This window comes from Columba livia, assembly GCF_036013475.1.
Source record: "Columba livia isolate bColLiv1 breed racing homer chromosome W unlocalized genomic scaffold, bColLiv1.pat.W.v2 SUPER_W_unloc_5, whole genome shotgun sequence".
Lineage (NCBI taxonomy): Eukaryota > Metazoa > Chordata > Aves > Columbiformes > Columbidae > Columba > Columba livia.
Genome location: NW_027043000.1, coordinates 4,567,115 through 4,579,336, shown reverse-complemented (window position 1 = coordinate 4,579,336; position 12,222 = coordinate 4,567,115). Strand labels below are relative to the sequence as shown.

The window sequence follows — 12,222 nt, the reverse complement described above, 5'->3', positions numbered from 1 at the left end:
ACTTAGCAAAGAAATGCTTTATTGTGTTTCATTCACAAACATACCACATAGAATACCTTAAAAATAAGTTGGAAGATTTGGACTTGCTTTTTAATATTATTAAGTCTGTCTTATTTCTTGCCTTGGCAGTTCTAAGGCAGTCTTGACGAGAAGCAACTAGGAAAAGGAAGCATAGTAGAAGGTCCTCACTGTCTTTGTTGGGAAATTTAGGAATGTAGTAGGAAATAAGTGGGAATGATAACTTAATTAATAGTGAATCTTGCCGTTCAGTACTTAGAAAACATTTCCCATCTGAAATTGTTAGCGTAAATCTTGAAGAACTGGTTGCAAACAAGTTATCTCCACTCTTTGTTCCACTCATGCCACTTAGGACTCTATAAGCCATGCTTTTAAATTTGACTTGAAATCGAAAGGTAGTACAGATAAACAGTTTTAGTGCAGAAAAGAGTTTTCTAAAATGAAACCTGTTAGCAAATGAGTCATACAGGGTGTGTTTAAAAACATTTCTGGTTTGATTTTGAGTTCAACTAGGTTTTATTTAGTATTTATTTTCAAATTGTAGGTGAAGAAAGTGATACCGATACAGTTTCAGTAAGAAGAAAATTTCAAGACATTCACTTACAGGTAAAAATTTCTGATGTCTAATGCAACGGAATAATTTTATGTTCAATAGACGTGATTGAATTATTTGAATAGCTTAAATATGCCTGTGGTGTTGATGCAGTCAGCAGAAGACTCCATGTAGCCTGCATTTTAATGCGTATTTTCAGCACGTATAACAAGAGAGAGGTTCAATAAATAATGTCATGAAGGCCAATATGAAGTAATATTTTGTCTTGGTATTATTAGTATACCAGAGAAAGCCATACAAGCCATTCCAAGCATGAAACAGGCAACTCTGAGAAAGGCTACGATAGGTATGGAAAAAGAATAACCAGATGAATCACAAAATGAAAAAAACTTATAAAAATATGATCATTCACCTGAGAGCCTAACATAAACAGGTACCATGGTGTTTTGTTTCAAAAAAAATAAATAAATCTGAGATAATGGCTACCATAACAAAAGCAGACTGGAATATCCTGCTGTTGTTTCTCAGACCAGACTATGGGCTACCCAGAGTAGTTACACTGAATGCAGAAAAGTACAACACACATTGTGTGTGTGCAGCCATACTAATCCTGTGTTCTGCTTGCTCAAATACCAATTACGAAAACTGAATTTACTGTCCTTGCTTGTTCAGCATAGTGCTAGGCATTGTCATGTCTCTGACAACAACTAATACAAACCACTTCAGAAAGCAAGAGTTTCACTAATGGTCAGCAGGACAAGGGAAGTGATCCTTCCCCTGTACTCTGCATTGGTGAGGCCACACCTGGAGTATTGTGTTCAGTTCTGGGCCCCTCAGTTCAGGAAAGACATTGAAGTGCTGGAGCGGGTCCAGAGAAGAGCAACACGACTGGTGAAGGGACTTGAACATAAGACCTATGAGGAGAGGCTGAGGGACCTGGGGTTGTTTAGTCTAGAGAAGAGGAGGCTTAGAGGTGACCTCATCACTCTCTATAACTACCTGAAGGGAAGTTATAGCCAGGTGGGGATTGGTCTCTTCTCCCAGGCAGTTAGCAATAGGACAAGGGGGCATGGGCTTAAACTCTACCAGGGGAAATTTAGGCTGGATATTAGAAAGAAATTCTTTACAGAGAGAGTGATCAGGCATTGGAATGGCCTGCCCGGGGAGGTAGTGGACTCGCCGTCCCTAGAGGTTTTTAAACTGAGATTGGACATGGCACTTAGTGCCATGATCTAGTAAACGGACTAGAGTTGGACCAAGGGTTGGACTCGATGATCTCTGAGGTCTTTTCCAACCCAGTCGATTCTGTGATTCTGTGAAAACATTTGCCATTTATCACCAAATGCTTTTACATTTTACATAGAGGTGAATTACAGAGTAGGCCTTAATTTGTATATGAACTCAGGGAATATTAATAATATATATATAAAGATTTGCAGCTGTAATTACCAGTGATTTGTAACCTAACACTAGGACTCTTTTCTTTTTTTTTTTCTTTGTTGTTTGGGGTTTTTGGGGTTTGTATTTATCAGTAGGTCTTCTGAGGCAGTGTGTGCTTTTTGCTGCATCAAGAAACTAGCTATTTATCTCTTTTTTTTCATATGTCTTCACATACGGTTCCCTCTTGGGATATTTTTAGCATAAAATGTCTTCATTAAAAATAAGTTTATGCAGGTTGGGTATCCTCATCTGAATAATAGTAGTTTGAAACAAATCTAAGTAATGTTGTTTGGGTTTGTCAGTGTCAGTAACTTCTGTGTTTTGAATTTAACTTTTTTTTTTTTTTTATCCTCCCCCACTAAGAATCTGTATGTACGCGATGGGAAAATACAAGAGAAAGTAAAAGTGGATGTGATAGTTCAAGACAATGTTAGAAAAATTCCCGGATGGATTATGGTAACATATTTCACCTGTTCTAAGTTATTAGCTAAGTAGAATAAAGTAAGAGCTCTCTAACTGTGCAGCACCATGAATTCTAATACAACTTCTCTGCTGTTCTATCATTGTTCCTCTCTTGCTTGCTACTTACATAAATATCACAGCATCTCAGGTCTCTGACAGCAATGATTTGTAAGAAACAGTGCAGACTATATCCAAATTTTTTTTCTTTTTTTTCTACTTTGTTCTTTGAACCCTGAGGTGTGAGTTGATCCTCACTTCAGTAAGTTTTCTGAAAAGCCTAAATTTGAAGGTTGTAGAGAAAAAGGGAGGTTTAGCTTTATTTTGGGTTTGGGGATAAGGGAGATTAGGGGCATGAAGGATTCTGTTACATGGTATGGCTTCTGTTTCCTACTCAAGTTGCCAGGGATGTATAGGTTATCCAGGTGTATATATATGTACATATCTCCATGTATAGATTCTCATATTTGGGAAAGGGATTAAACTATGACACATAATGTAGAATTTGCAAAAATTCTGAAACTTACTGAAACTGTATCGGTATCACTTTCTTCACCTACAATTTGAAAATAAATACTAAATAAAACCTAGTTGAACTCAAAACCAAACCAGAAATGTTTTTAAACACACCCTGTATGACTCATTTGCTAACAGGTTTCATTTTAGAAAAACAGTTTTATTGTAGAAAAGTGTTATCTGTACTACCTTTCGATTTCAAGTCAAATTTAAAAGCATGGCTTATAGAGTCCTAAGTGGCATGAGTGGAACAAAGAGTGGAGATAACTTGTTTGCAACCAGTTCTTCAAGATTTACACTAACAATTTCAGATGGGAAATATTTTCTAAGTACTGAACTGCAAGATTCACTATTAATTAAGGTATCATTCCCACTTATTTCCAATCAGTTCTTGCACTGGTGAAGCTAAATGCAGACCTTTTGACGAACCTTGACATTCTCTCTGAAAAACAAACAGAAGACCGCAACTCAAATGGATTTAAATAAAACTGACAAGACATCCACAGAGAAGCAGCCATCTTCAAAGAAATGTGACTTCCACACAAGTTTATTTCATAATGAACCTCTAAGACAAATACTCTTGCTGTTAAAATTTATCCGACTGCAAACTTTTTTGATATTGCAGAAAAATGTTACATTTCTAACCAATGCCTTGTTAGATATAAGAACGTATCTATAGCAAGCCACAACCTCTCAAGTCTGTATGGAGTGAATATGATAAGGTGTGTATAAAAAAAAAAATATTGCTTAAATCTATTGCTAATGCTGCATAAATTACAGAAACTTAATCTTTCCCAAAAGAGAAGATCTGTATCCCCAAACATATGACTCTGCTGGTACTAAAGCTGTAGCAGGACTTCTCATGATTAAATGCATGTGACTTAAATAATAAAAATAGTACATATGCTTAAGCAGCTATGTTTACCCGACTCAAGACTGTCACTAAACAAAGGGTTCACTAATAAGTATTTGGATCTCATAAAGATATTTTAAATGTTCACACTTAATAGCATAGAACTTTATGTATCCTAACTGAAAAGACATATCAGAATATAGAACAGGTAAAATGTGCACAGTAGCTTTAATAATCCATAGCCAAAGCCCTTTTTTTTAAAGGGTTACACTAACCATAATCTCAGCCAGTTCAAATGCTCACTCCATTTACTTTTGTATTTCAAATTTAAAAAGTCAATATAATATATGATTTTCTTAAATTGAACAAAATCTATGAGATTCCATCTTTTATAGCATATATAAATATACAGATATAAATACTAATCTGTAAAAGTGGGTTTTTCCTCATAACAAAAGCTGTTAACGCCTTCAATATTCAGTTAAATATATCTTCCCTAGCATAACTTAAAACATAACTAAATAATAAAGACTTTCCTCAAGTTATATTCAAAGTTGGAAAAAATAAGACAGACATCAGGGTTTTTTGCTTTTCTACCTTAACTGTGATGCAGTACATTTAAAATTAATCAGATCAAGTCTTCATAGCATTAAATAGACTTCAAGTCAATTCCTGAAATAAGAACTGCTAAGGTTTTCAGACCTTAGGTCAACACACAAAGATTAACATAAACTTACTTCTGAAAGACTTCCAACACTGTACCTTTTAAAAAAACTAACTGCTGGATGCTTACTTTCCGAGTTTTACCACAGATTGTAACCAGTCATTTTTTGTAGTTTTCAGACCCTTCGGCATATGTTTTCTAAAAGCTGGAGGCAAAGGCCTGGACCATCTGAATCTTTTTATATCAGACCCTTCCCAGCTCAACGTTTTAATTATACGCTGATTCAAAGTATACCTGAAGCCTGTGTGGAAAACCTTTTTGGTAGGATTATAGAGAGACAGAGACACTAGATTGTGTTTTGTCCTCAGATGTTCAGCTAAGGATTTCTTAGATGAATGTCATGAAATAAGCAATGCTACTAATAAGAATAGAGAAAATAATACCAAATATACAAAACCAATCGTGAAAGTCTCAGCAACTGCAGAGCCGGCACCCAAAGTCCTGGATTAGACTATGCAGCCAATCGGAGCTGGATTCAGTCTTTCACTAGGCCTCAGTTTGCAGGGACGACTAGCAAGGTCCTCTCCTAATGTCGGCCATAAGCAGAAGGGAAAAAGGGCAAAGGGACGAGATCCTCGTGATCTCCCACTTTTATATGAAGTATTCACGTGAATGGAATGTTATACACAGTTGGTCAGTTTCTTGCTCACTTGCTTCTCGTCGCCCCTCTCGCGAGATGTCCATCCGTGCTTCTCAATAAGTTTGCATTCCATTGCTAGGTTTACCAAAACATGTGTCTGATTCTCCAGGAAAATGCAGCTAATATGAAGGCTTTACCTGACAGGCAAATTCACTAAAAGAGAAACTTGTTTTTAATAAAACCAGGACATTCCACCCCTTATAATATGCCATTCACTGAATGCTTAAACCTTATCAATACAATCTATCAATACAATCTAATTAATCACTACTACTATATATATATATACATATGTACATACGTACACAGGAGTAATTAATCAGTGGACCATCCTTTAAAAAGTTCATTAAGTTCATTTCGTCACGACAGTCTCCCAGGGCAGGTAAAATAGTACAAGTGCATCTCATGACCACTGTTTGTGGGTTAAAGACATCAACTTCGAAGAAGTTGTCAGGCGCCACTCGAAGAAGCTAGCTCTGGTTTCATCATCACTGTCTTGATCTGAAAGACACTTATTAAATACTGTTAGTATGGCAATTCACATCATGCAGTTCAGTATTGCATATTTTCACCTAAACTCAAATCCCCTTGAGGTTCACACCGAACTTCTCCATCCTTAAGCATCACCCACCAGGTGCTGCCAGGTCCCTGGGCAAAAATAATCCCAGGAATGGGCTTGCCTTTGCCTGAGGCAGGAGTAACCCAGACTGCCTTTCCTAACATGTTTTTCATGTGTACTACAGGGACTTTATCTCCTTCTACAGTCCGTAGAATTTCTGATTGGGCAGGCCCGGCTCGATTGGTTGATCCCCTGGTGTTGACCAACCAAGTGGCTTTTGCTGAATGTGAATCCCAATTTTTAAAGGTTCCACCACCAAGTGCCTTTAGTGTAGTTTTTAGCAAACCATTGTACCTTTCAGTTTTCCCAGAGGCTGGTGCATGATATGGAATATGATATACCCACTCAATACCATGTTCTTTGGCCCAATTGTCTATAATGCTGTTTTTGAAATGAGTACCGTTGTCTGATTCAATTCTTTCTGGCGTACCGTGTCGCCAAAGGACTTGCTTTTCAAGGCCCAAGATAGTATTTTGGGCTGTAGCATGAGGTACGGCATATGTTTCCAACCATCCAGTGGTTGCTTCCACCATTGTAAGTACATAACGCTTACCTTGACGTGTTTGTGGAAGTGTAATATAACCAATCTGCCAAGCTTCTCCATACTTAGACTTTAACCATCGCCCCCCATACCATACAGGCTTTAACCGTTTCGCTTGTTTGATTTCAGCGCAAGTTTCACATTCATGAATAACCTGTGAAATAGTGTCCATAGTTAAATCCACCCCTCGATCGTGAGCCCATTTATATGTTGCATCTCTACCTTGATGCCCTGAAGCATCATGGGCCCACCGAGCTAGGAAAAGTTCACCTTTATGTTGCCAGTCCAAGTCCACCTCAGCTACTTGAATCTTAGCAGCTTGATCCGCTTGTTGGTTGATTAGATGTTCCTCAGTGGCTCGACTTTCAGGCACATGAGCATCTACATGCCGAACTTTCACAGGCAGGCTCTTGAGGCGAGCAGAAATGTCTTGCCACAGTGTGGCAGCCCAAATAGGTTTACCTCTGCGCTGCCAGTTGCTTTTCTTCCATTGCTGTAGCCACCCCCACAAGGCATTTGCTACCATCCATGAGTCAGTGTAGAGATAAAGTATTGGCCACTTCTCTCGTTCAGCAATGTCCAAAGCCAGCTGGATGGCTTTCACTTCTGCAAATTGACTAGATTCACCTTGTCCTTCAGTGGCTTCTGTAACCTGTCGTGTGGGACTCCACACAGCGGCTTTCCACCTTCGATGTTTTCCTACAAGACGACAGGATCCATCTGTGAACAGTGCATACTGCTTATCAGTCTCTGAAAGAGTATTAAACGGCGGTGCTTCTTCAGCACGTTTTACTTCCTCCTCATCTGGAGACATCCCAAAGTCTTTGCTTTCTGGCCAGTCTGTAAACACTTCTAAGATCCCTGGGCGATTGGGATTTCCAATTCGAGCTCGTTGTGTGATCAATGCAATCCATTTAGTCCACGTAACATCGGTTGCATGATGTGGAGAGAGAATCGTCCCTTTGAACATCCAACTCAGCACCGGCAGTCGAGGTGCCAGGTGGAGCTGTGCTTCAGTACCGATCACTTCTGAAGCAGCTCGAACTCCTTCGTATGCTGCTAGTATCTCTTTTTCAGTTGGAGTATAGTTGGCCTCAGATCCTTTGTATTCTTGACTCCAGAAACCTAAGGGTCGACCTCGGGTTTCTCCTGGTGCTTTCTGCCAGAGGCTCCAGGTAAGTCCATTATCTCCGTCTGCAGTGTAGAGCACATTTTTAACATCTAGTCCAGTCCGAACTGGTCCAAGGGCCACTGCAAGTGTTATCTCACACTTAATTTGTTCAAAGGCTTGTCGTTGTTCTGGGCCCCACTCAAATTGGTTCTTTTTACGAGTCACTCAATAGAGAGGGCTCACAATCTGGCTGTAGTCAGGAATATGCATTCTCCCAAAACCTACAACGCCCAGGAAAGTCTGTGTCTCCTTTTTATTAGTAGGTGGAGACATTGCAGCAATTTTGTTGATCGCATCCATTGGGATCTGACGACGGCCATCTTGCCATTTTATTCCTGAAAACTGGATCTCTCGTGCAGGTCCCTTGACCTTGCTTCGTTTTATGGCAAAACCAGCATCCAAAAGAATCTGAATTATTCTCTCACCTTTCTTGAAGACTTCTTTCGCTGTGTCGCCCCATACGATGATGTCATCAATATATTGCAAGTGTTCTGGAGCTTTACCTTGTTCCAGCGTGGTCTGGATCAGTCCATGGCAGATGGTAGGACTGTGTTTCCACCCCTGGGGCAAGCGATTCCACGAGTACTGGATGCCACTCCAGGTGAAAGCAAACTGCGGCCTGCACTCTGCTGCTACAGGAATAGAGAAAAATGCATTAGCAATGTCAGTTGTGGCATACCACTTAGCTGCCTTTGACTCCGGTTCAAATTGCAGTTCTAGCATGTCAGGCACAGCAGCACTCAGTGGTGGTGTAACTTCATTCAGGCCACGATAGTCTATAGTTAGTCTCCACTCGTTACTAGACTTACGCACTGGCCAGATTGGGCTGTTAAAAGGTGAGCGAGTCTTACTGATCACACCCTGGCTTTCCAATTGACGGATCAACTTCTGGATAGGAATCAAAGAGTCTCGGTTGGTGCGATATTGCCGGCGATGCACTGTCGTGGTAGCAATTGGCACCTGCTGATCGTCAACCATCAGCAGTCCTACAACAGAAGGATCATCTGAAAAACCAGGCAAATCAGACAGCTGTTCAATTTTCTCAGTGTCCACAGCTGCTATACCAAATGCCCACCTATACCCTTTTGGGTCCTTAAAATACCCTCTCCTGAGGTAGTCTATGTCAAGGATGCACGGAGCATCTGGACCAGTCACAATGGGATGCTTTTGCCAGTTTTTTCCAGTTAGGCTCATTTCAGCCTCTACAACAGTCAGTTCCTGGGATCCCCCAGTCACTCCAACAATATTGATGGATTGCGTTCCTTTATAATTAGAAGGAATTATTGTGCACTGAGCATCAGTGTCCACTAAAGCTTTGTACTCCTGGGGGTGTGTTGTACCAGGGCATTGTATTTGTAGAGTCCAATATACTCTGTTATCCCTTTCCTCCATCTGGTTGGAGGCAGGGCACCTCTAATTTCTGTTTTGCACAGTCTCTGGGTGTGAATTAGAGGTTCCTTCAAGAGCATCAGAATCTCTTCTGCTCCTTTTGTAAACTGGAGCAGCCACCTTCCTAGGAGTTTTTCCTTTTATCTCACGTACTCGTTCTTGAAGTTCTGAAGTAGGTCTTCCATGCCACTTATTCATGTGTTCTCCCTGCTCATGTAGGAAGAACCACAGTGAACCTCTTTTTGTGGGCTGCCTCTGTCCTCTCTCTCGAGATTGGAAACGCCTTTTCCTAATAGCTGAAACATAGGTTTGTGCAGGTCGTGAATGGTATGTGTCTTCTCTGAGTTCTTTGATTTCTTGCAACAGCTTTTCAAACCGGTCATCAGATTTTTCACACAGTTTCTCTACAGCAGAGACACAAGCCCGTAGAGAACCAGCAAGGCTGTCCTCAAAGTTCCGGAGCTGCTCAATCACTTCAGTAATCTCTTGTACAACTCCAGCTGACCAGACCATTCCTGCCAATGACTTAGCATATGCAGAGGGTGCACTTTGTACAAATCTGCACCACAGAGATTGTGTACAATTGATTCTATCTGGGTCTGTCCCTTCTTGGTTGTCTGATCCAAAATAGATTATCTCTCGCACAGCTAATTCTCTCAGGAACTGGATACCTCTCTCCATAGTATTCCATTTCCCTAACTTGGATATACAATCTTCCTTGTAGGGAAATCTTACTTTCATAGCTGCCAGGAGTCGGGTCCAGAGGGTAGTGGCTTTAGACTCTCTTGAAATTGCCCTATCAATGGTGGAATCTCTTGACAGAGATCCCAGCTGCCTGGCTTCACCACCTTCCAATTCAATTGTTTCTGCCCCATTGTCCCAGCATCGGAGCAGCCAGGTTAAAATATTCTCGCCTTCACGACGACTAAAGTCTTTTCGCAGATCTCTCAGTTCACCTGGAGAAAAGGACCGAGTGGTGGTCACTTCATCTCCTCCCTGTCCTGATGGTGCCCCTTGGGTTGATGTTGGCCCTGTGCCATCACCTGTTGCACGGGTAGTCTTTCTAGTGACTTTCTTACAACCGGCAACTGATGCTGATATGGGTTCACCATCATTTGATTTATTTCCAGAGTCGGAATGACTGTCACAGTGGTTACTGTGGTTACAGCAGCAACAGTGACCAGTGTGTGAAGAAGAGGGGGCTGCCTTGTTAGCCTTTGAGGCTGGAGAAGTAATGTTATCTGCAGCGACCTTGGCAGAGGAACTCTGCGGAGGAGCTGTAGCTTCAGCCTGTGAAGCCGCCGTTGGGGGGGCAGTGGCTGCAGCGGCAGCTTTTGCTGTTTTGCTCTTTCTCGAGCGGCTAGGAGTGCTTTTTGCTAAAGCCTCCGAAGATGCACCGCAAATCTCAGGACAACAAAGAGACGCAAACCTCCTGTTGAATGCCATTTCTCTTAACAGAAGCACAAGCTGACACACATTCAGCAAACCAGATAACACCATCACAGTTCTATCAAAACTCCAAGGATATTCAAAGCTCTCTAAAACATTTGCGAACTGTCCCAGCGAAAAAACGAAAGTATTGTTAGTTAGCCTTTCTAAAGATTCGCTCGACCAACTAGCAAACACAAAGCCGTACTGCTCTTTAATCTGTCCTGGAGGCTTTTCAAGGTAAAGCAGAAGCGAGTAGAAATTCATTAGCAGCTGCAGTATAATGAAATAAACCAGTGAAAAACCACACAGTATCATCATGACCATTGTCCAGTTCCTTGTTGTTATATAATGAATACTTCGATTTAAAAAGAAGGCCCAACACAGATATGGAATCAGTGAGCACAATGTAGAAAATAACTGATACAACTTATGCCATAACATCTTCAAATCAGTGTAATTCACTTTGCCTTAATACAACTAAATAATATCCAAAGCAAACGGATGCTCAAGTATCACAGCTCTATGAGCTGGCACCGCGCCAAGAAAATTGAAAGGTACGTTAGAGCAGTAGAAAAGCAAAAGATCTTCAAATTTACCCCTTTCTCTGGGCCCCACGTTGGGCGCCAAATATCTGTCGAGGGTTAAGATTGCGGGGTGACAATAAAACCCTGGCAGATGTATTGTTAACCCCCTCTCCCCCCCTACTTCCCCCGTTTTGACCCTCCCTCTCCCCGCTTTCCACTAAGGAGAGGCGATTGGGAGGGAAAGAAGGACAGAGAGAAGAGAGTTGGAAAAATTAACAATGTTTTACTAATGCTACTAATAAGAATAGAGAAAATAATACCAAATATACAAAACCAATCTTGAAAGTCTCAGCAACTGCAGAGCCGGCACCCAAAGTCCTGGATTAGACTCTGCAGCCAATCGGAGCTGGATTCAGTCTCTCACTAGGCCTCAGTTTGCAGGGACGACTAGCAAGGTCCTCTCCTAATGTCGGCCATAAGCAGAAGGGAAAAAGGGCAAAGAGACGAGATCCTCGTGATCTCCCACTTTTATATGAAGTATTCACGTGAATGGAATGTTATACACAGTTGGTCAGTTTCTTGCTCACTTGTTTCTCGTCGCCCCTCTTCCGAGATGTTCATCCGTGCTTCTCAATAAATTTGCATTTCATTGCTAGGTTTACCAAAACATGTGTCTGGTTCTCCAGGAAAATGCAGCTAATATGAAGGCTTTAGCTGACAGGCAAATTCACTAAAAGAGAAACTTGTTTTTAGCAAAACCAGGACCCCAACATATCTGTGCGGTGCTACACATCAGCTTTTCCCCCCAATCATTTATTCCAGTAAAAACTTGTATTTTATTGGAACATACAGGACCTTTTCAGAACAATGAGAAAATCTTCATATGGCATACATCTCCCTAAGTAGTATCAGAATTACACTTAGGTGTGCAGTGTTGATTTGACTTTCATCGTGATACTTGGTCTCTAATGAACCTTTTCCTGCAGGCAGACTGATTCATTCAGTATACAGATTAATCTGCTAAATTTTTGATAGTTCATCATGCATCTTAATGAGATTCTTTGAACACTCATTTTTTAATATGCCTGCTTATCTAATTACTTCAAAAAGTTAGCAACTTCCAAATCTCTCCACTTGAACATCCATGTAACTTAGGGCTGGAATTTTCAAATTCAATTAACATCTGCCGAAACTGACATATACAACAAAAAGCTGTTTAATTGATCAGGTGAGATTATTTTAAACAACTTGTGATGACAGCAATATCAATTATAATGTATTTACTCAAGCTTTTAATTATGGACATTATTGGTTTTGTGTGGTTCCCCCCACTAAAAACAGTGA

General features: G+C 40.7%; 1 protein-coding gene across 1 annotated transcript in view; it reads left to right on the top strand.

Moving 5' to 3' along the window:
* Positions 1-570: 570 nt before the first annotated feature.
* The window catches only part of LOC135577527 (uncharacterized), a gene marked incomplete at its 5' end in the record, with an annotated part of 175,148 nt that continues 163,496 nt past the window's right edge, over positions 571-12,222 (top strand). Inside the window, 2 exons of the mRNA XM_065047662.1 lie at positions 571-624; positions 2,375-2,467. Of these exons, the coding sequence (XP_064903734.1) occupies positions 571-624; positions 2,375-2,467 (147 nt within the window). The remainder of the gene's footprint in view (positions 625-2,374; positions 2,468-12,222) is intronic.